This window comes from Schistocerca americana, chromosome 3 (assembly GCF_021461395.2).
Source record: "Schistocerca americana isolate TAMUIC-IGC-003095 chromosome 3, iqSchAmer2.1, whole genome shotgun sequence".
Classification (NCBI taxonomy): Eukaryota; Metazoa; Arthropoda; class Insecta; order Orthoptera; family Acrididae; genus Schistocerca; species Schistocerca americana.
Window position 1 is genome coordinate 746,733,283 of NC_060121.1, and position 25,704 is coordinate 746,758,986.

The 25,704-nt window shown below is 42.5% G+C and overlaps 1 protein-coding gene across 1 annotated transcript in view; it reads left to right on the plus strand.

Annotated features, from left to right (window-relative positions):
• LOC124606018 overlaps positions 1-25,704 on the plus strand; it is a 70,975-nt gene that overhangs the window by 19,498 nt on the left and 25,773 nt on the right. The window contains exons 2-3 of the mRNA XM_047137980.1: positions 6,267-6,562; positions 18,787-19,132. Of these exons, the coding sequence (XP_046993936.1) occupies positions 6,267-6,562; positions 18,787-19,132 (642 nt within the window). The remainder of the gene's footprint in view (positions 1-6,266; positions 6,563-18,786; positions 19,133-25,704) is intronic.

Here is a 25,704-nt window from a genome sequence, read left to right on the forward strand (position 1 = left end):
TCAGCACAAGCTACTCTGAAACATCCTTACAAGCTTTTCAGGCTGTTTCTGACCACAATTTATAAGACAAAATTTTAATGCGGAGCTTTCGTATCAATCAGTTGCAAAGCGACTGGGATTCACGTTATCCAGTTTTATGGCGCTATACGATAAGTCCGTTGATCCGAAAAAAGCATGTGGGTCCTGAAGGTGGCAAAATGAAAGGCCGAAACAGGCTGTTTTCGAAATAAAATAAAATAACCTGAAGTATACGGCAGTTGGTAAGGTTCATTGAATTGAAAAGTAAGTACCAGCCGATGTCCCCTGACCATAGTGGAACCGAGAGAGACATAAGGGAGGACTGTCGTACTGCTCACCGAGCATCTCGTAAACCCTTCACATTTGTGTCTACCATCCGAGAACAAGTTATGGACTCCCTCCAACATTCTGTGCCATTCCACACCATTGGTTGCAACATAGCAGCAACTGGTCAAGGGAATTACTGTAACCACCCGTTAATATCACAACACAAACAGCTTCACTTAGTATGTTTATGTGGCCAGGAATACTGCTGATGAATGGCTGCGTATTGTATTCAGCAACTAGTGCACTACCCTGGGTGACCGTCGTCGGTGAGTATGGCGGTGGCCTGGGGAGAACCCATTCTGCAAACGTTTTGCAGAGACACAGCATTGTTATTTCATGGTGTGGGAAATCTTTGGATATGGTTTCAAGCCACGGATGGTACTGATTGATGGAACTTTACTGGCACAAAGTCACATATCCGACATCCACCGTCCTCATGCATTAATTCTCACGTGACAATATTGTGGTGCCATTTTTCATCAGGAAAGCGCTCGTCGACCCAAGGAAAGTCCCTCTACGAATTGGCTGTGTGATATTTGGTACGTCCATGGCCAGCAAGACTCTAAGATTTGTTCCCGACAGAACACATGTGGGACCACCTCTGACGTCACCTCCGCCACACCGAAGCAGGCGAGAGGGAGAAAACTGTCGAGCTCTTTTTAAATTTGGCTCAATACTGTAATTATTGAAATAACATCACATACCTTCTCAAAGAGGGTTTTTCCCCTCCGGCTATGGGTGTTTCAGTTTTTTGTCAGGCAGTGAAATTTTCCATAATAAATACAAAATATATTTCAAAAAATTGATTACATGTTTCAGTTAAAATTACAGTTGAACAATTCCGCACGTGTGTAAGGAATTTGTGACATATTGTACCATCAAACTACAGACCGATTTCACTTTCGCCAGCTTTCTCAAAAATTTTAGAAAAAGTAATGTACAGGCAGCTTCTCAACCATCTGACCACAAGTAACATATTATCAAGAACACAGTTTGGATTTCTGAAGGGTTTTGATATCGAGAAAGCTATTTGCACCTACAGTGAAAATGTACCTAATTCATTAAATAACAAGTTACAAGCAGCAGGTATTTTCTGTGATTTGTCAAAGGCATTCGATTGTATGAACCACAACATCCTTTTAAATAAATTAGAATTCTATGATGTCACGGGCAGTGCTGCAAAATGGTTCAAGTCATACCTCACTAACAGGAAACAAAGGGTGTCAGTGGAAGGGACTAGTGAATTAAGTTATCAGTCATCATCAGAATGGGAAGAAATTACATGTGGTGTCCCACAAGGATCCATCCTAGAGCCATTGCTTTTTCTTGTGTACATTAATGATCTCTCATCAGTTACACTGCCAGAAGCAGAGTTCGTTTTGTTCACAGATGACACAAGTGTTGCAATAAATAGTATGTCGAGTGTAGTTCTAGAAAGATCTGCTAATGATATTTTCATGGATATTAATAAATGGTTTACAGCCAACTCACTTACATCAAACTTCGAAAAGACTCACTATATCCAATTCAGAACCTGTAAGAGGTTCCCACCCAGCATATGCATTAACTATGAAGAAGAGCAGATAGAAGAGGTCGACAGTCTTAAATTCCTGGGATTACAACTTGATAATAAATTCAGTTGGGAGGAGCACACCACAGAACTGCAGAAACGCCTTAACAAATCTGTATTTGCAATTCGAGTGTTAGCAGACCTAGGCGACGTAAAAATGAAAAAGCTTAACAAAATTTTTCAGAGTCCAAAAGCGTGTAATACGTATTATTTGTGGAGTAAATTCACGGACGTCCTGTAGAAACCTCTTCAAAGAACTGGGTATACTAACTACTACCTCTCAGTATATTTACTCCTTAATGAAATTTGTCCTAAGTAATATATCTCTTTTTTCAACAAACAGATCAGTTCATACATACAGTACCAGGAACAAAAATGATCTGCACAAGGACTTAAAAGCACTTACTTTAGTTCAAAAAGGGGTCCACTACTCAGGAACACTCGTCTTCAATAATTTGCCAGCAAACATAAAAAATTTAGTTACAAAGAAGGATCAGTTTAAAAGGAGCCTGAAAGACTTGCTAGAGGCCAACTCCTTCTACTCCATTGACGAATTTTTTAATAGAATCAAATGATGTATTGTATATATTCATACTATTAGTATTGTTATTTCAGCTTAAAAAAAAAGACATGTTCCACATCCACGAGGATCTCCTCAGCACGGATCTATGGAACTAAAAACTAATCTAATCTAATCTACAGTTTCTATCACCGATATACTTCTTATTCTAAAATGGAGACTTGTTATTACCTGACATTGTCAGAAGGAGAGAGATCTCTGTATCGAAGCTTCCAAAATAGTTTTATTCCCCAGTTCGTGTCTGATACATATTCTGATAGCTAGTTTCAGCAAAATTATATTCCTATCTTCAGATCATTGAATACGTGTCGCACATTCACATTGCCATGTGGCTAGTAAAAACATGGAGGTTAACTCACAGAAGACGCGCCGGCCGAAGTGGCCTAGCGGTTCTAGGTGCTACAGTCTGGAACCGCACGACCGCTACGGTCCCAGGTTCGAATCCTGTCTCGGACATGGACGTGTGTGATGTCCTTAGATTAGTTAGGTTTAAGTAGTTCTAAGTTCTGGGGGACTGATGACCTCGGAACTTAAGTCCCATAGTGCTCAGAGCCATTTGAACCATTTTTGATCAAAAGACGCTCCTATGGAGGATTAAGTATACTAAAATAAAATCCATAACTGTATCTGCAAGTCAATTACGCGTCAAATAGATAAAATAAAGTACGTCCTTTACTGTCGGATGTTTGTATGTTGATAATCAGTCAATAAGGCAAAAAGAATACATAACATTCCAATAGAATTTCAAAAATAACTATCGCAATTGCCAAAAAAAAAAAAAAAAATGATATTACGCACGCTGGAGTGTAGAATGTGTGAGTCAGGCGATATACCATGTGACTTTTCGAAAAACATCATCCATACAATTCCGAAGATTGCAGGAGCCGATAAGTGCGAGAATTATCGCAAAGTCAGTTTAACAGCTCACGCATTCAAGCTACTAACAAGAATAATATACAGTAACATGGAAAAGAATATTGAGGATGTGTTATATGACGAAAGTTTGGCTTTAAGAAAGGTAAGGACACCAGAGAGGCAATTCTGACGTTGTGATGATGATGATGGAAGCAAGAATAAAGAAAAGTCAAGACACGTTCATAGGATTTGTCGACCTGGAAAATTCGTTCAACAATGTCGAATGATGCAAGATGTTCGAAATTTTGAGAAATTTTTGGTAAGCTATATTGAAAGACGGTTAATATTCAATATGTAATACAACGAGAAGGGACAATAAGAGGCGAAGATCAAGAAAGAAGTGCCCGGATTAAAAAGGATTTAAGACAGGGATGTAATCTTTCGCGTCTAGTGTTCAACCTACGCATCGAAGAAGCAATGACGGAAATAAAAGAAAGGTCCAAGAGTGGTATTAAAATTTAAAGTATATCAATCATAAGATTTGCTGATGACGTTGCTATCCTCAGTGAAAGTGAAGAGGAATTACAGGATCTGCTGAATGAAATGAACAGTGTAATGAGTAAATCGAAGAAAGACAAAAGTAATGAGAAGCAGCAAAAATGAGAACAGTGAGAAACTTAACATCAGGGTTGGTGATCAGGAAGTAGATGAAGTTCAGGAATTCTACTACCGAGGCAGCATAATAACCAATGACAGACGGAGCTAGGAGGACACAAAAATCAGACTAGCACAGGCAAAGAAGGCATTCAAGGCGAAGAGAAGCCTGCAAGCACCAAACGTAAGTCTTAATTTGAGGAATATATTTCTGAGAATGTATTTTTTCAGCACAGCATTGTATGGTACTGCGACATGGAATGTGGGAAAATCGGAACAGAAGATAATCGAAGGGTTTGAGATGTGATTCTGCAGAAGAATGTTAAAAAAAGGTATACTGATAAGGAATGAGCATGTTCTCTATAGAATCGGGGAGGAGAGGAGTGGATGGAAAACACTGACGAGAAAAAGGGACAGGATGATAGGGGATGCTTAAGAGACCAGGGAATAACATCTATGGTACTGCGGGGAGCTGTAGAGGGTAAAAACTGAGGAAGACAGAGATTGGAATACATCATCCAGGAAATAACTGAAAACGTACATTATGTGATCAAAAGTATCCGGACACACCCAAAAAACATACGTTTTTCATATTAGGTGAATTGTGCTGCCACCTACTGACAGGTATTCCATATCAGAGACCTCAGTAGACATTAGTCATCGTGAGTGAGCAGAACGAGGCGCTCGGCGGAACTCACGGACTTCGAATGTGGAGAGGTGATTTGGTGTCACTTGTGTCATACGTCTATATGCGAGATTTCCACGCTCCTGAATATCTGTATGTTCGCACTCTCCCGTTTGATAGTGAAGTGGAGACGTGAAGGGATACGTACAGCACAAAAGCGTACAGGCCGACCGCGTCTGACAGACCGCCGACAGTTGAAGAGGGTCGTAATGCGTAATAGGCAGACTTCTATCCAGACCATCACATCGGAGTTCCAAACTGCATCAGGATCCACTGCAAGTACTATGACAGTTAGGTGGGAGGTGAGGAAACTAGGATTTCACGGTCCAGCGGCTGCCCATAAGCCAGACATCACTCCGGTAAATGACAAACGGTGCCTCGCTTGGTGTAAGGAGCGTAAACATTGGACGATTGAACAGTAGAAAAATGTGTGGAGCGAAGAATCACGGTACACAATGTTGCGATCCGATGGCAGGGTGTGGGTATGGCGAATGCCCGGTGAACGTCATCTGCCAGTGTGTGCAGTGCCAACAGTAAAATTCTGAGGCGGTGGTGTTATGGTGTGGTCGTGTTTTTCATGGAGGGGGCTCGCACCCCTTATTGTTTTGCGTGCCACTATCACAGCACAGGCCTACATTGATGTTTTACGCACCTTCTTGCTTCCACTATTGAAGAGCAATTCGGGGATGGCGATTGCATCTTTCAACACGATCGAGCACCTTTTCGTATTGCACGGCCTGTGGCGGAGTGGTTACATGACACATGACAGTAACATCGATGTAATTGTCTGGTCTGCGCAGAGTCCTGACCTGAATCCTGTTTAACACCTTTGGGAGGTTTTGGAACGCCGACTTCGTGCGAGGACTCACCGACCCGCATCGATACCTCTCCTTAGTGCAGTACTCGGTGAAGAATCGGCTGCCATTCCCCAAGAAACCTTCCAACACCTGATTGAACGAATAACTGCGAGATCGGAAGCTGTCATCAAGGCTAAGGGTGGGCCAACACCATATTGAATTCCAGAATTAGCTATGGAGGGCGCCACGAATCTGCAAGTCATTTTCAGATATGTGTCCTGATACTTTTGATCACATAGTGTAGGTTGCAAGTGTTACTCTGAGATGAACAGGTTGGGGAGAGGAATTAGTTGAACACATTTGACACAGCAGCGAATGTGCTCCATCTTATGTATGTGACAACTCTTCCTCTTGCTGATGAAGTTATGGCTTTCATTTTAGTGTACTTAGAGTTGCATGTGAGTGTCTTTTTTGTTAGTTTACCTTCATGTTTTCAGTGGCCACACGGAAATGTGCGACACGTAGGGCTTTATAATTTACTTATCCAATGACCTGAAGATGACAATATAGCTTTGCTGAAACTAGGAATCAGGATATGTATCAACTTCTGAAGTTTGCTAAAAAGGAATAATCTATGTTTCGACATAAGACTGCCTTTCCACTTTTTGAACAAGTAATCGGGATTGGACGACAAGTTACTCATTTGAACTTCTCAGTCCTTGCCTAGTGCGCGACAGGAGAAGTGATCTGTCGTTGTTTAATGGCATCTGGACGACGCAGCGACGAGATTTCGGACGAGGAGGCGCAGGCAGAGATCGACGACGACGACGAAGACGCAGAGGCGCCGGCAGGAGCTTGGGCGACGGTGACGGAAGTGGACGCGAAGCCGACGTCGGCGTCGGAGCGGCTCTCCTTCCTGTCGGGGGCGGCGGCGCGCGTGGCCAAGGTGTGGCACGCCGCCGCGTCAGGCAAGCGGCTGCCGCGCTTCCGCGACGCACGCACGCACAAGATAGCTAAGGCGGCACGGCCGCCGGACACCGCCAGGGAGCTCGACCGCGAACGCGACAACGACCACGGTGAGCTGCCGCACCATACTACCTGCTACTTTTCTTTTGTCCGAAGCAATGGCTAGCGCCACAGTTCTATTTTTTTTTTTTTTTTAAATAATCTTGTGTCCATTTTAATCAGCGTTAACTGAAGCCTGCTATACACACGATATACAGGGTACCGAAAAAATGTGAAAATACCGTAAGAAATACATGCTTGAACATAAACGTAGACGCTAGCTAAGCCTGCATGTTGCGCTGTTGAATTTGACTAAGAACGGCACCTGTGCAATGTCCGCAGTACGTTGCAAGCGTGAGTCGTGATCAGAACAGTGTTTTATGTAGCTGTGAGTCCATTATGTTGGAGCTAAGTGAATTCGAACGTGGGAAGACTGTTGGTGCTCCTATGGTGGGTACTTCCACGACCAATGGAGCCGAATCGAAGATTTATATTGCGTACGAGTAAGGCGAAAGAACGTCACCTGTTAAGTCACAAGGCGAACGAAAGTGTGTGTTGACAGACGGTCATTCAAAAATGGTTCAAATGGCTCTGAGCACTATGCGACTTAACTTCTGAGGTCATCAGTCGCCTAGAACTTAGAACTAATTAAACCTAACTAACCTAAGGACACCACACACATCCATGCCCGAGGCAGGATTCGAACCTGCGACCGTAGCGGTCACGCGGTTCCAGACTGAAGCGCATTTAACCGCACGGCCACATCGGCCGGCACAGACGGTCATTGAAGAGGACTGTAACGGAGAATAAGAGGATGACAGATGCAAAAGTCACTGCAGAGCTGAATGTCACAGTCGCGAATCTTGTCAACACCTAATCAGTCAAAGCGAGGTCCAAAAATTGGGAATTTCAGAACGAGCTGGAATTACAAAACCACTCATCAGTGGATTATGTGACTATATTGGCTGATCAGGTCCATCTCATGATACGATGACCGTTCCCCAACAGTGATGCTGTGTTCCAAGACGACAGAGCTCCTGTTCACACAGCTCGTGTCGTCTAGGACTGACTTTGTGAGAACGATGATGAATTGTCGCATCTCCCCTGGCCACCATGGTCACCACATCGCAATGTAATTTCCGTATTTTTGTTCGACTCCTGCAACTTGGTCCCTTTGTAGGGGATGCTGGGAGGTTAAGCAAGCGATAGACAGCTAGTTTACTAATATCCAGTTTTCAATTATCTTTCGGAGAATATGGTATCATAAGAGCTAAAAGTACCGAAAATAACATGATATTTTAAAAATTACGAGCTTCATTTGCAGAGGATGCACTGTCTGCAACTTAATTTTAATACTGTTTGTTAAAGATTTTTGATAATGTTGGGTTTGAAACGTTGGAATTAAGTGGTAACATTGTAACAAATTCTGTGTAGGATAAACTAGATGGAAATGATCAGACCTAAGGAGTATACCCACCAAGTAAACCAATCAGCCCTTGTCAGGTGTAGCATGATTTTACTTGTGATTTTTGGTATGTTCCTTCAGCATGCCTTTTTTGAAACCTCCCCAATTTGTACCTCTTTTGTCCGTCTCATTTCGTTAATTCCTTCTCTGTCTCTGTTACCCATCCTAGTCTACACCCACTCCCCCCACCCCCTCCGCATCCTATATCCACCCCAGATTTGCTTTTGACCTTAGCCACATTTACTGTGTGCTAGTACAACTTTTATAAGCCTATTGTTCTGATAATAAGTCAACTGCACCTTTCTTCGCCCCTTCCTATAGAAACCACAGCCCACTTTTAATAATTTCTGGTTAATGTAATGGGCTGACAATCATCTTGTTAGAAGATAAATATTGTAGGCACTTTCAGATGTATTACAGGAATAATTAGTTATACAGATTGTGGCAAGTGTATAAATACACAGCTTATAAGACAACACTCTATGAATGAGTCCTGTGTTTCTTTCCTCTTCTGAAATTGTTTTTTTATAATAATTTTTTCGTTCCATGTATATTAGTTGCAACAGTCTTGGCACACTTTTACAAAATTTTGAATCTAGTACTGGGTGTTAACAAATGTTAAAGCGCAGCATATTGCAGTAAACTATCATATAACCCCGCCCCCCCCCCTTTTTTCTCTTAACCAGTTAGCTGTGTAAACATATCCAATGTTATAGTTGGTTGTGCCCTTACTGTCTGTTGTGGTAGCTATAACTGATTAAAAAAAATAATTTTCTGCTTAGTGCTGCCATATGTGTGAAATCTGTTCTTATTTATTGTATTATTCTTCTGTTGACTCACTGCCCTCGCTGTAGGTTGTTAATGAGCAACATAACGAGTGCCTTCTGTATGTCACTTGTACATGTCTTCGTATCCCTACACTTCCTGGTCCCTCGTCTTTTTCCCCACCTCCCCCGCACCACTCTCCCCCCCCCCCCCCCACCAACCCAGTTTATATTTTAACACATTTCCTTTTCCTTGGTAAGCTCGTTGCGTTGCATAATATATTTCCCTGACCATTAGATTTTTCAATCACAGCCCCTTTCAATCCCAGTCCCCCCTTCCATATCTGTATTACATGAAGTATCCAATTTTTTATGTACATAAATGTCCAATTTATGTTGTAACCTTCATATAAAATCTGTAGCCCCCTCATATTCATATTTTATTTATGAGACAAGACTGTATAGGTTATAATATGATGTTTTATAATATATTTTCTTGACATTTGTTTACATAGGCTTAACTTTATAAGATTCCGGTTTGACAGTGTTAACACGTTTTGCAATAGCTGCTTGACTACATTGATAAAAGATCAGTGTGATACAAAATCCGATAATTGTATTTACGAATATTGCTTTGTTATGACAACGCTGTTTGACACCCCACTGTTTACACACTTTTTTGACTGATATTATTAAAAAACACAAGTTCTCTCACATACACTTATGCGTGACACATAACCTTAAACGAGTTTAACTCGTTGTTTTCTTATGTCCTTTTTATCAATTTGGCATTGCATGTTTTGTAAAGCTTTCCTTCACCACACATGTCACTATATGTGTTTTTATGATTATGCTTTGCTGATGCCGTTTATTAAGTAAGTTTTTCGTGAAGGCACTTCACTGTTTACGTCGTTGTTAAGTAGATGTAGTCCAAAATGGGTCTGAGCACTATGGGACTCAACTGCTGAGGTCATTAGCCCCTAGAACTTAGAACTAGTTAAACCTAACCAACCTAAGGACATCACAAACATCCATACCCGAGGCAGGAATCGAACCTGCGACCGTAGCGGTCTTGCGGTTCCAGACTGCAGCGCCTTTAACCGCACGGCCACTTCGGCCGGCGATGTAGTCCAAAATATTCCAAAAACCTCACATTTGAGATGTATACATTATCGATGTTACAGCCACAAACACGCCGTTATGACCTTTTTCCACGATTCATAGCAAATTGATTTTCATCTTTGGTGTTAATTTTTTTTACATGTCCGCTATCTTTTTCTTCAGTTTGAAATGTATGTTCGTCTTGTGTGCGTCTCCTACAGATTAGTATCTTTTGGAGATTACTTACTGTAACACAAAATACGTTTTTCTACCTCCATCGTACTTATTCAGTTGAAAGTTGTAGTGGGAAGCTAGTTCCGCTTCGTAAACAATTTCTGCGTTATTTAAAGCCATAATTTTTATTTTCTCAGTGTTGCGATCTGCACACTTTTTAGGTTTTGCCTGTCGATGTGGCTTCGGCTTGACGACAGCCTGCTGTTCGAAAGCGGTAGCATTGAGCATAAAAAAAACAGCTGATCGTAATCTATAGTAAAGTTTCACAATTATCTGACAGCTGTAAGGGCACTCCTTTCCACAGATATAATATTCAAGGATATGACATGAATGATCATTCGAAGCAAAGGAGACTAACAAATGTGGGCTTCAAAATGCTTACGTTAAGAGCTACGACACTGTCAAACAAATCTTTTCTTCTGCAACCTAGAAGGTGGATTGGTCATAGCACTTAAGGTATTGATTTTAGAGCCCATATTTACTGACTTCTTTGCTTCGAATGTTCGGTCCCGTCATAACCGTGAATCTTGAACTTTTGTACTGGGACACACCATATTATGCTTCTGATGTTTCCGACACCTGCGATGATCACTTCATTTTTGGGTCTACGGAGGAAAATATTGATCTAGTCCGTACAAAAATTTATTTTGTTATGACGTGTACACTGAAGAGCCAAAGAAACTGGTACATCTTCCTAATACCGTGTAGGGCTCCCGCGAGCACGCAGAAGAGCCGCATCACGACGTGGCATAGACTCGACTAATGTCTGAAGTAGTGCTGGATGGAACTGACACAGTGAATCCTGCCGGTGGCCGAGCGGTTCTAGGCGCTACAGTCTGGATCCGAGCGACCACTATGGTCGCAGGTTCGAATCCTGTCTCGGGCATGGATGTGTGTAATATCCTTAGGTTACTTAGGTTTAAGTAGTTCTGAGTTCTAGGGGACTGGTGACCTCAGAAGTCCCATAGTGCTCAGAGCCAATCCTGCAGGACTGTCCATAAATCAGTAAGAGTACGAAGGGGAGGAGATCTCTTCTGAACAGCACACTGGAAGACATTCCAGATATGCTCAATAATGTTCATATCCGGGGAGTTTGGTGGCTAGCGGAAGCATTTAAACTCAGAAGAGTCTTTCTGGAGCAACTCTATAGCAATTCTGGACTTGTAGGGTGTCGCATTGTCCTGCTGGAATTACTCAAGTCCGTCGGGATGCACAATGGACATGAATGGGTACAGATAGGATGCCAACGTACGTATTACCTGATAGAATCGTTTCTAGACGTATCAGGGGTCCCATATCACTGCAACTGCACACGCTCCACACCATTACAGAGCCTCCACCAGCTTGAACAGTCCCCTACTTACATGCAGGGTCAATGGATTCATGAGATTGTGTCCATACCCGTACATCCGCTCGATACAATTTGAAACTAGACTCGTCCGACCTGGCAACAGTCGAATGTCGGTGTTGACGGGCCCAGGCGAGGCGTAAAGAGTTGTGTCGTACAGTCATCAAGGGTACACACGTCATGTTGCGTTAAAAGGTTTGTACGTTGACACTTGTTGATGACTCAGCATTGAAATCTACAGCGGTTTGCAGAAGGATTGCACTTCTGTCATGTTGAACGATTCTCTTAATTCGTCGTTCGTCAAGTTCTTGCAGGATCTTTTTCCGGCCGCAGCAATGTAGGAAATCTGATGTTTTACCGGATTCCTGATATTCACGGTACACTAAAGAAATGGTCTACGGGATACTCCCCACTTCAACGCTACCTCGGAGATGCAGTGTCCCATCGCTCGTGCGCTGACTTAAATCTTGATAACATGCCATTGCAGCAAAAGTATCCGATCTAACAACTGCGGCAGACATTTGTTGCCTTATATAGGCGTCGCCGACCGCAGCCCCGTTTTCTGCCTGTTTACGTATCTCCATATTTGAATACGCATGCCTATACCAGTTTCTATGGGGCTTCAGTGTAACACACAGATACAATCGGAAAAAATAACGGATTTGTATATTTATATTACATGAATCCTTTAAGTATTTATTTACATCTACAAATTAGTGTTATGGAAAGCATCCTTCCATAGTTTATTACCACAGTCCGTACCTCTGTAGCTGATGTTATATTTAACGGTATGAAAAACTGTTGCTAGTTCACCTGTCCGATTTTTAATGTGATTTCTGCCCAAATATCGACAGTACTTCACTGTATTAGTACTTATAACAGGGATCACTGACTAAATACTCGGAAAAAACAGATTGTCAGCAATGGAGCGGGTAGGATAAAAAAACTGCTGTGAAACCAGATATCCCGTGAAAAACTGGAAAGTTGGTCACACTAGGCAATACTGACCCTACGACTTAGCATGGCAGATACGTTAAGGAAAAACAAACTTATGTTCATAGCATTTGTAGGTAGACCTTCTCCCCGACTCATAGGCAGGGGCCACGATAAGCTATGGGTACAATTCTGTAGAGTGTGATCTTCGTTTAAACTCCGTGCGCAAGGCTGGTACTCTAGACCTTCTCTGAATGACGCAGTTATCACACCCGGGCACAAACGAGAGGCATCGGTTGTCTCAACGTTCACCTTAATGTGCCAACGGATGAACCTTCAGTGGTTGCCGGAATAGCATCTTCATCATGCTGAATAAGCTCCCACAGGCAATGACTAAGTGGTCATGGCACTTCTTCCTAACTCTTGCTGCCACTTCTCTAAGGGGTACCATCATTCGTCATAGCACACTACACTTTTGCGTTTGCCTCCCTAAACATGGGACGCAGCACGTTTCACAACAGCTGAAAAGAATCTCACTGGCTCAGTTTCAGTTTCAGTGCAAGGCAGCACCTCGAAATTGTTAGTAACATCTTGAGACTACTTTCTATTGGGAAAATAATCCTTACGTGTCGTATTCCACTCACAGTGAAGTGGAGGAGTAGTGACGGATCCTGTACTTCCTGTCGATGAGACAGTGTCTACAAGACAGGACACTTGAGGTATCATTGTTACCAGGAACATGCCTCTCAGTAGGCCTCCCAAAACATCCATGCACAGCAGCTTCCTATAGCGAGTCCAGGACGATTTCCAACTACTAACGAATAGCAACTAACTCATTCCGTGTCCGAGAACAGTAGACACAGTTGGGCTGAAATTTTGCTGGTGCAGTATTTTACATAAAAATAAAGAAACAACTTTAATGTTCCTGATTCTCTTTTAATTTATGTGCTTGACATACTACAAGTATTACCAGTTGCCATTAAGAACGAAAGCGATTAAGAGCCAAAACAAGATAGCTATCACGATAACAGAAAAATTTGGTATAAAATGTACTGTTTCCCTAAAACAAATTGGGCAAGAGCGTTAATTTACGATTAATCAAGATAATATAATGCACTCCTGTTAAACGAGAAAACTTAATGTGGCACCATATGTTAGTTATTTACAGCAAGTGTAAAACACAAACGCCGATTTACTACGTAGTAACACTCGGACATAGGAAAATCATGAAACCGTATATTTCTTCACGTAGATAAGCACTGAAATTTGGGATCACCAGTTTATTTTTTTAAATACACCTATTTACAGTCTCCCTCCATAGCTGAGCGGTCAGTGCGGCAGAATGCCATGCGAGGGGTCCAGGTTCGATTCCTGGCCGGGTCGGAGATTTTCTCCGCTCAATCACTGGGCGTTGTGTTGTCTTCATCTTCATGTCATCCTCATCGATAAGCAAGTCTGCGAAATGGCATCTGGCGACCAGTCTATCCGACGGGAAACCTTAGCTACAGACACATTTAACGTACTAAATTTGTATAAAGCATATACCAAACACTCGCAAGCATTCGAAAATTCTCAAAAATATATTTTATTCACTTAAATATACAATGTAATCAAGGAGGGATTATTTTTGAGCGAGTTTTCTTTAAAGCACAATTACAATACGCAAATGACGATATGGCACGAGTTTCTCTTCGCACTCGCAAATGTTCGAAAATGTACGATATACTGTGATACTCACGGGTGATGATGCAAAAACGTTATTGGAAAAGATTCAAATCGTAAAATATTACATTGTAAAATTTTGAATGAAACCTGTGTGGCATAAGAGATGTCACACAAATGAAAATTCTAAGTCGGCTTATATACGTAAATAATCGTGCAAATTACACGGACTTTTTAGTTAGCCCTCTAGACTGGCGTACCAAAGATGAAAACTGTATCTTCAATTTATCGCACTCACAATTGCGAAAATTGTGGAATCTTCCGCTTGGTGCGACTGTGGTGGCTCAGAAATGCGAGGCACTAGTAGCTCTTATAATGAAGATCTCTCGTGGAAGTTTTATTTATGTTGACCTCAAGCGTCTAAAAGTTTTCAACATCACCGAGTATTAAAATAGACCGAGTTTTTATTGGCTTCATTGAAATTTCTCATAGACGGATCGCACCTACAAGGGGTTATACTTACTTAAAATATTAAATCCAAAGTTTTGAGACCGCGAGTGACAGGAGCAAGAAATCGAACTCAGGCTAAATTGATTTTGAGATAATCTATTTATTTATTTATTTTGAATTATCAGTCTTCTGACTGGTTTGATGTCACCCGCCACGAATTCCTCTCACATGTCAACCGCCTTTTCTTAGAGTAGCACTTGCAGCCTACGTCCTCAATTACTTGTTGGATGTATTCCAATTTTTGTCTTCCTTTACAGATTTTAGCCTCCACAGCTCCCTCTAGTACCATAGAAGTTATTCCATGATGTCTTAACAGATGTCCTATTGTCCTGTTCCTTCTTCTTCTCAGTGTTTTCCATATACTCCTTTCCTCGCCGAGGCTGCGGAGAACCTCCTCATTCCTTACCTCACCAGCCCACATAATTTTCAACATTCGTCTGCAGCAACGCGTCTCAAATGCATAGATTTTCTTTTATTCTGGTTTTCCCACAGTCTATGTTTCCTTACGATACAATGCTGAGCTCCAGATGTACATTCTCAGAAATTTATTCTTCAAAGGAAGTATTATGGTTGATACTAGTAGATTTCTCTTGGCCATTAATACCCTTTTGCGAGAGGTTGCTCCGTCCATCAGGGTTATTTTGCAGGCTAGTTAGCAGAGTTCCCTAACTTCATCTATTTCGTGACTTACCATCCTTGTTTCTATGGCTTTCTTGCCAACTTCCGTGACTCCCCTCTTTGGAGATACCTATTCCTCTTTAAGTGAACTACCTACTGAGCTGTTCATTATCGGAGAATCTATAGTCACAAAGAACTTCATGCGTATCTCTTCATTCATTAGTACTTCCGTATTCCCACTTTTTTGCGCATTGATTCCTCCTGATTAGTCTCTTAAAATTCAACCTGTCCTTCATCATTGATAAATTGCAATCCGAGTCTGTATCTTCTCCTGGGTACGCCTTACAGTCCAATACCTGACTTCGGAATCTCTGTCTGACCATAACGTAATATAACTGGAATCATCCCGTAACTGCCGGCACTTTCCAAGTGTACCTCCTCTTCTTGTTATTCTTGAACTGAGTATTCCCTAATACTGGCTGAACTCACTTAGTCTTTCTCCTCTCTCATTCCTAGTACCATCCCATATTCGCCTGTAACTCTTTTCTTCCACTTCTTTCCCTACAACAGCACTCCATTCCCACATGACTGTTACATTTTCATCTCCCTATACATAATGAATTACCCCTTCAGTATTCTCGTACACTTTCTCTGTCTCTTCATCATCTGATACATAATGAACAAGACGGAATGTCAAGAACGATCTGTTCAGGTATGAGATTTGGAAATGGTCTTTTGCCCTTTTAGTTCAATGTACATATCGATAAAACGTGACTGAAATGAAAGAAAATTTACGATGAAAGAATGTTAGTGATAAGTTTCGCTGATGACATTGCTGTCGTCAGTGACAGTGAAGAAGAACTGTAGGACCTGTTGAATAGAAATGTGGACTGAAAGTAATCCGAAGTAAGAGAAAAGTAAATAGGCATGGCAGAAGTAAGATTAGCAATAAAATGAATAAAAAAATTGTGGACCACGAAGCAGACGAAGTGAAGGAATTATACCACTCTGAAAAAAAAAAAAAATACATGTCGAATGGAACAAGAACATAAAAAGCGTACTAGAATTGGTAAAGAGGGCATCTTGATAAAAATAACTTTACTTCGGCCTTAATCTGAAGAAATTTCTACAAATGCACACAACAATGTAGAATCGAGCACAGCATTGTATACAGGACGAATCATGAGTTGAGTGAAAACCGGAAAGAATCGAAGCGTTTGAGATGTGATCTTATAGAAGGATGCTGAATAATAGGTAGACGTAACATAAGAAATGAGATTCTCTAAAGAATCGGCGGGTAGAGCGAGGTATGGGAAACACCGATAGGAGCCAGGGACAGGATGATAGGACATGTGCTAAGACATCAAGGAATAACTTCCGCGATACTTGGGGGAGCTCCAGAGGATAAGAACTTTAGGAAAAGAAGGAGAGTGAATCTGTCCAACAAATAATGGGGCAAGTTGGGTGCAAGTGATAATCTGAGATTAAAAGGTTGGCATAGAAGAGTTACTCATGGCGGGCCCCATCAAAGCAGATAGAAAACTAGTGATCACCGTCAGAAAATTTCGTTTAATGGACTACTCAGAATATTGGTACGTCGCATGGCCGTGTGTCATTTGGAACAGATTTGCTGAGAAAAAATGTAGAGAACATTGAAACTTGAGGTTAAAAACTGTTACTATTTCAAAATTTTCTTTCATAAGTAATGTGTAACAAGAAACCTAAGCCTGTTCGTAATAGTTAAGGTACCCTGTCATTGCTAATAACGAATTCATTCTACTGACGTGAGCGCTACCTGCTAACGAGTCTGTTGCGTAAATATTAACGAACTATAATAGTAAAAATGGACATGGAGGTTACAGATGGGTCTCTCTAACGGAATCTAAAAGACCTTAGAATGAAACCAAATAGAACAGAGTAGTTATTTTAATATAAGTTAGACCGTGAAAATCTTCCATTTTTGCAGAATCTCGAAAGAACACGGACAGAAAACATTGCAAGACCAAGAGGGAATTGCGCGTCATAAATTAAAGTTGGTAGGCGTGTTTCTACATCTGAAAGATGATGTCTGTTCAGATTTCCCGCCAGTCGCATAAGAGTGGCGCTAGTAGCGCCACTATGAGGATGAAAATCAGGTGTTCTTTAAATACATTCCGTAACCGTCAAGAGCGTTAGTTACCTTTGAGACCAGACGTGGTGCGCTGATGTTAGTTTAGAATGCATTTAAGACGACAGCTCTGTGAGCTTCAACGAGGTCGTATCAAACAGCTAAGAGAATCTTGATGTTTCTTCCGTGATATTGCACAAAGGCATTCCTGGAATATGTACCTGATTGCCGGCAGCAGTGGTCACGAGAATGCACTGTCGCAAGAAGACCAGGCTGCGGACGCCCAGGTGGCACTACTGAGAAGAAAGACGATCGCGTTCGGTATACTCTGGCGCATCCTACTGGATCTGCAGCAGTAGTTTGAGCTGCTACAGATCGGTTACTTCAAGGACAGCTCCGAGCCAGACGCCCAGTAGCGTGCATTCCACAGACCCCACACCATCCCAATTTACGACTTTAGTGGTGTCAAGAGAGAGCACATTGGAGGCCAGAGTTGTGTTTTGTGATCAATGCTGTACTGTCTCATTGCCAGTAATGACCGTGTGTTGGTTAGAAAGAGGCCAGTTGGGGGCCTGGAGCCAGCCTTTCTACCTACCTGCGTGCTAGGCGCACTGTATCTATACCTTGATTGAGTTATGGTCTGGGGAGCAGTTTCGTATGACAGCAGGAGCACTCGCACGCCCCTTCACTGCAAGTCTGTATATGAATCTGGTGATTCGAGTTGTTGCGCTGCCATTCATGAACAGCATGTTTTCCTACAGGATGGCTCTTGGCCACATACCTCTGTTGTAACCCAAAATGTTCCACAGAGTGTCGTCATGTTGCCTTGCCCTGTTAGATCATCAGATCTGTCTCGAATCGAGCACACACTGCACATCAAAGGACCTCAATTCCAGAGTCATCCACATACAGTATCAACAGTCGCAAAACTCACCGACCAAGTGCAACAGGCAACTTTGTATATGAATCTGGTGATTCGAGTTGTTGTGCTGCCATTCATGAACAGCATCTAAGCGATTTTTCCTGCAGGATGGCTCTTGGCCACATACCTCTGTTGTAATCCAAAATGTTCTACAGAGTATCGTCATGTTGCCTTGCCCTGTTAGATCATGAGATCTGTCTCCAATCGAGCAAAAACTGCACATCAATGGACCACAATTCCAGCGTTAACCACATACAGTATCAACAGTCGGAGAATTGACCGACCAAGTGGAACAGGCATGGAACTCCATCCCAAAAACTGACATCTGGCACCTGTACAACACAGCGCATGCACGTCTGCAAGTCTGCATTCAACATTCTGAGGGTTACACCGGTTATTAATGAACCAGCATTTCACATTTACAACGCTTTGTCTCGCAGTTACAGTGATCTTGCAATATTCATCACTTAAATGTGTTACCTATAAAAAGTATCCCAGAAAATTCAATACACTAACTTTTTGGGGTAGCGATTTTTTTTCATCAGGACATTTTGTGTAACGAATCGTTAATCAGGTGCTGTACTTAGGAAATGTTAGATTAAGAACAGTGATAAGTTGGCGTGGCACACAGCGAGCGTGTACGTGTTGGACGACCCGCTGGTGGTGGAGGGCTACGCGGCGCCAGCAGGCGCGGCGCCGGGGGTGGTGTCCGGACACGCGGGCCCGCTGCCCGCCGACGACGACGACCCGATGCTGCTGCAGGGCCACGCCCACCACGCCGCCACCGCTTACCTGGAGGCGGGCGTCGAGCCGGACCTCGAGCTGCTCTATGTGCGCCATCGCCTCCAGAAACTCGACTTCTACTTCGAGTTCCTCAAGGTCATGTCTGAGGACTGCCGACAGCGCATGCTCTGCGAGGTGTCCAAGGAGCCGTCACGTTTCTACCCTCTCAGCAGTGTCCTCGAGGATGCTACGAGGTCAGCATTGCGACTTTTATTTTCTGTTATTTGGTTATCCCTGCATAAGGAAGCTTGTGAACATGAGTGAGTTACAATAGGCTAATGCACTACTGCCCATTAAAATTGCTACACCAAGAAGAAATGCAGATCATAAACGAGTATTTATTGGACAAATATATTATACTAGAACTGACATGTGATTACATTTTCAAGCAGTTTGGGTACATAGATCCAGAGAAATCAGTACCCAGAACAACCACCTCTGGCCGTAATAACGGTCTTGATACGCCTGGGCATTGAGTCAAACTGAGCTTGGATGGTGTGTACAGGTACATCTGCCCATGCAGCTTCAACACGATGCCACAGTTCATCAACATTGTGATGAGTCAGTTGCTCGGCCACTATTGACCAGACGTTTTCAGTTGGTGTGAAATCTGTAGAATGTGCTGGCAAGGGCAGCAGTCGAACATTTTCTGTGTCCAGAAAGGCCCGTACAGGACCTGCAACGTGCGGTCGTGCATTATCCTGCCGAAATGTAGAGTTTCGCAGGGATCGAATGAAGGGTAGAGCCACGGGTCGTAACATATCTGAAAATGTAACGTCCACTGTTCAAAGTGCCGTCAATGTGAACAAAAGGTGACCGAGATGTGTAACAAATGGCACACCATACCATCACGCCGGGTGATCGGCCAGTACGGCGATGAGGACTACGCGCTTCCAACGTGCGTTCACCGCGATGATGCCAAACACGGATGCGACCATCATGATGCTGTAAACAGAACCTGAATTCATCCGAAAAAATGACGTTTTGTCATTCGTGCACCCAGGTTCGTCGCTGAATACACCATCGCAGGCTCTCCTGTCTGTGATGCAGCGACATGGGTAATCGCAGCCATGGTCTCCGAGCTGATAGTCCATGCTGCTGCAAACGTCGTCGAACTGTTCGTGCAGATGGTTGTCGTCTTGCAAACGTCCCAATCTGTTGACTCAGGGATCATGACGTGGCTGCACGATCCGTTACAGCCATGCGGAGAATATGCCTTTCACCTCGACTGCTGGTGATACGAGGCCGTTGTGATCCAGCACGGCGTTCCGTATTACCCTCCTGAACCCACCGATTCCATATTCTGCTAACAGTCATTAGATCTCGACCAACGAGCAGCAATGTCGCGATACGATAAATCGCAATCGCGATAGGCTACAATCCGACCTTTATCAAAGTCGGAAATGTGATGGTACGCATTTCTACTCCTTACACGAGGTATCACAACAACGTTTCACCAGGCAACGCCGGTCAGCTGCTGTTTGTGTATGAGAAAGCGGTTGGAAACTTTCCTCTTGTCAGCACGTTGTAGGTGTCGCCACTGGCGCCAACCTTTTGTGAATGCTCTGAAAAGCTAATCATTTGCATGTCACAGCATCTTTTTCCTGTCGGTTAAATTTCGCGTCTGTGGTACGTCGTCTTCGTAGTGTAGCAATTTTAATGGCCAGTATTGTATCTTTCCATTAATATTACTGGATTTTAGTGGCAGATTAGAAATATGTAGTCGAAATTTTTCCATACGTTACAGTTCGTCAGCAAGCACTATTAAATTCGTGATTCGTAGCAGGACAGTTTTAGGTACACTGAAATATCTTAACACAAAATGTTACATTGTTTTTTATGAGATGTACTAGCTGTTCTAGGCCACGCGTTGCTAGGGCGCATTCTCGTCAAGTGGAAAAGAAAGAAAAGAGAACGTACACATTTCTAATACACATTTCTAATACTGCTATAAAACCTGATCTCCTTCTCCCCCTGTCTTTGTCCATCTCCTCCTTCCCCTCTCTTTGTCCATCTACTCCTCCTTGCGCCTCTCTCTGTCAGCTCCTCCCCCTCTCTCTGTCCTCCTTCTCTCTTCTTTGTCTCCTCCTGCTATCACATTCTCTCGCTCTTTCTATTCATGTCCTCGTCCCCCTTTCCTACCCCTCTCTCTGTACCTCCTCCTGCCCACTTTCTCTGTCCAGCTCCTCCTTTCTTTCCTTCATCCCTCTGTCCATCTCCTCTTCCTCCAGCTCTCTGACCTTGAGACTTGTTTGCTGTTATTGCAAATTCAGATTCTTTAACAATACACTGTCCGATCAAGCCTTTAACGCCCAACGGTGCTGACCGGCCACAGTGTCATCCTCATCTCATAGGCGGCGCAAGATGCGGATACGGAGAGGCATGTTGTCAGCATACCGCTCTCCCGGCAGTTGTCAGTTTTCGTGACTGGAGATTCTGTAGTTGTATTCTAATAATAAACTGAAAAGCCATAAGCAGGGCTTTGCTGTTTGCTATATTAAAGTATAAAATCTTATTACTAAATACGGCAATATTAAGAGAGTAGAAAAATTTAAGTATTTAGGTGAAATAATTCAAGTGAATGGTTTAGACAAGAGTGCAAACCAGGCGAGAGCAAGGAAAATGGAATTTGCTTTTCAAAAAACCAAAGACATATATAACAAAAAAAACATTTCGATTCAAGCTAAATTAAGACATTATAAAACTGTCATTAGACCAGAATGCCTGTATGCATCGGAGTGCCTAACTCTTAACAAAAAGGGGGAAATAGAAAACATGGAAAAGAAAGAAAGGAAAATTTTGAGAAAAATATTAGGACCGAGAAAGATTGGAGAAGAGTACAAGCTAAAGAGTAATAAGGAAATATACAAAACTATTGAGAAAGTGAGTGAGGCAATGCGTAAACGCAGACTAACGTTTTATGGTCACCTGTCGAGGATGGATGGAAACAGACTAACAAGAAAAGTGTTTGAACATAGTAACAGGAACGAAAAAACCAACAATAAATGGATACAGATGGTGAAAAAGGATTTGGCCTATTTTAATGTCACCCGTGAGTCAATCAGGGACAGGGAAAAGTTTAGACAAATAGTGAACGAAATTAAGTGTTTTCCAGAAGAAACGAAACTAAAGAATAATAACAGGAAATGGTCGGAAGAGCGGAGGAGGAACCACTCGAAAATGATGAGGAAATATTGGGAAGAGAGAAAAAAAGATCAAAAAGCCGGGCAAGTGAATTGTTGAACGTGGTCCAAAGATGGCCGAAATCGAAAGAAGAAGAAAGTATATAGCCTGTGTCTGTCCGGAAGTTCATAATAGTATTTAGTTAAAATATGAAGTAATTCTGCTAAGAACTTTTGGAAACTTTTAGTGAGGAAAGCAGAATGAATACTGAGGTTTCTCACTTTCCCGTCAGAGTCGTTTACAGAGAAACATACTCGCCTTTTTGTGCTCCGACAAGACCATTTTTTTCGCCGGCCGAAGTGGCCGTGCGGTTAAAGGCGCTGCAGTCTGGAACCGCAAGACCGCTCCGGTCGCAGGTTCGAATCCTGCCTCGGGCATGGATGTTTGTGATGTCCTTAGGTTAGTTAGCTTTAACTAGTTCTAAGTTCTAGGGGACTAATGACCTCAGCAGTTGAGTCCCATACTGCTCAGAGCCATTTGAACCAAGACCATTTTTCCGTTGCTTCTCTTCTTTTCCCTGCTACTGCAAGGTGTGCTGCTTAGATAAAAGACGAAATCAGTAGGTGAGCGAAATTTTGGCAGTTTATTTATTCATTTCGTTACATTTACATACTTTGACAGATATAAGAAACAAATATGTGTCCATAAAAATAGTTAACACAAAATCTTTTGCTTTACGCTTTTTCTGGATACGTTGCTCATCGATCGCAGTTTATCAGAAACACCCGGCTTCTGATTTGTATCTTAAAGAGCAAAAATGTTATTAGAAGTATTATACTGAATTTGCAATCTTTTCAGTTTTGTATAATTTTTGGCAGTTATTGTAAGTTCTTTTCAGGCGCGCTTAGACCATTTTTAACACATTTCTGTCACTGCAGTACCACTTTGGGCATATGTTATAGGCGTGGAGTTCACATTAGACAGAGATGGTGCGTCATAGATTTTTATTGGTGAAAAAATGCTGACTAAAACCATAGTTTGCTGACCTCTGAACCCTTGGGAAGACCATAGATTCCTTGTCATGCCTTCACTATGTCAGTTGAAACTACATTTACCCCTCAAGCCGAATACTACGTGCATAAGTGCAGTAAGTTTTAGCATCTGGAGATCGGTAACAGATAATGATATTTAAAAAGTTTCAAGGATTCCTGAGAACATCATCATAAGAACATACGGCAAAATTTCGACTATTTGCTATAAATTATAGAAGTGTCCATCCCCACAACTGTTACTTTTGGTACAAAAATCATGTTTTTCGCGTGTATCTTGATAACGGATATATTTTATCCACAACCGGAGAATGGCGGCTCTAGATGAATGTAAGAGTGTACGGTTAAAATTTGAGTCTTTTGCTGTGATTAGTTATTTAGGTAATTGCAGACGGAGGGTCAAGAACAGCTAAAACCGAATTTTGGCGGTTTTGTGCATAGGTAAGGTAACTTTGAACCTCTAGATCTCGTTAATGGATAATGGTATTGAAAAAAGTTTCAAAATTCCCCGATATTGTCATCTACAGAATATATGGTAAAAATTTTGATGATCTACCATGAACAGAAATTATAGAAAAGACCATCCTCATAATTTGTATTTTTCATAGGCAGAAATCATGCTTTTTGGGGGCTTCCTCAGGAACCGCCCGTGACAAATGGTACTTTTATAAGCCGTCTAAGGTCCACTATTGACCACAACTAATGCAAAACAACCTACTGAATTGCTCAATTTTGCTGGGCTGAAGGAAGTGCGTAATGGTTAAATTTTTGTCCTGTGCTGTAGGATAGCAGCAGAATGTCCGTTATTCCGCTAGATATACAAATAGTCGCTAGGGCAAGGGCTATCCAAAACACTCGATATCTTATCGCTGTGATCAATGAAACACAAGATATGACTGAGTATCGCGTTTTGGAACTTATTGGTACACTGCATTCTCTTGCAAGAATCAATTGACGCTTGCATATTTTCATCCAGAACCTAAAACCATGTCCACTTTTCCAACGTTTGTACAATTTTATTATTCTACTCAGCTTCGTAGCCGGATGCCCTAGCTGATCCCAGAGCCTTCAAGGTAACCTAAGGGAGGGAAGTTTTGTGCGCAATATGTCTGTGAATGGTGTAAACTTTGTTCTGTGTAACTTCCTGGCAGATTAAAACTGTGTGCCCGACCGAGACTCGAACTCGGGACCTTTGCCTTTCGCGGGCAAGTGCTCTACCATCTGAGCTACCGAAACACGACTCACGTCCGGTACTCACAGCTTTACTTCTGCCAGTACCTCGTCTCCTACCTTCCAAACTTTACAGAAGCTCTCCTGCGAACCCTGCAGAACTAGCACTCCTGAAAGAAAGGATATTGCGGAGACATGGCTTAGCCACAGCCTGGGGGATGTTTCCAGAATGAGATTTCCACTCTGCAGCGGAGTGTGCGCTGATTTGAAACTTCTGTAAAGTTTGGAAGGTAGGAGACGAGGTACTGGCAGAAGTAAAGCTGTGAGTACCAGACTTGAGTCGTGCTTCGGTAGCCCAGATGGTAGAGCACTTGCCCGCGAAAGGCAAAGCTCCCGTGTTCGAGTCTCGGTCGGGCACACAGTTTTAATCTGCCAGGAAGTTTCATATCAGCTCACACTCCGCTGCAGAGTGGAAATCTCATTTTGTTCTGTGTGTTTTCTCATTTTATCTTTTTGCGTATTGTCTTTAATTTGGGGACCAGGTTGGCATTTGAACAAATGAAGGCAAGAAACCGCCAAAAACTCACGAGCATGTGTACGGTTTTGTAGCCCGTGATCCTCAATACGCCGCATGGTGTTGATCCGAATCTCGATCAGTACCCTATCTTCAAATCTAGCGCGCTAGGCATTAGGCTACACGAGCGGGTCAAGCTTCAAATTTCCCAATAGTAGTTTATTTCATTTAGTATAGTATAGTTCTCGTCTCCAATTTGAAACTGCTCCCTGACGTAGCCTATTTTTCCTTGTCTCGTGTAATCTCTTCGCAAGACCGTCCTATTGACTCGTGTAATATAGATATGCCGGTGCAGAACCCGAAAAAAATATGTTTCTTTCATGATTAATGCTATTACAAACTGAACCACTTAATTATTGAAGTTAAAAAGCTTCTGGGTTGCTGGCCAGTGTCATATTCCTTCAATGAATCGACTTTTCGACCCCTCTGCTAGGATCTTCTTCACGTTATTGTGAAGTTCACTGTGGACTGGGCACTGTCAGAGACCAGTGACGCCTTCTCTTATAAAGAGGAGTTTTCCCTCGTTTGTGCTGGAGAAGTAGGATTATTGGGTAAAAATTTTGGACTGACACTGGTAGGCCATCGTCATTGGATAGTAAGAGAAGGTTTCCCGCGTTACTGGCAAATACACCGTTGGTCTAGGGCAGTTGCCCTTGGGCAAGCTAGCGGCATGGACGTCTTGTTTACCTCCTCGCCGCGCGACTCGGTCGCGGAGTTGTTTACGTGATTCTGTTGTCTTGGCACGCTATATTTCCTTAGAAAGAGAATGGTTTATTCCTACAGAAAATCGACACTGAATATGCTAGACCAGAAGCACTTGAAATCGAACAGTTTATCGAGAAGAAGTGAA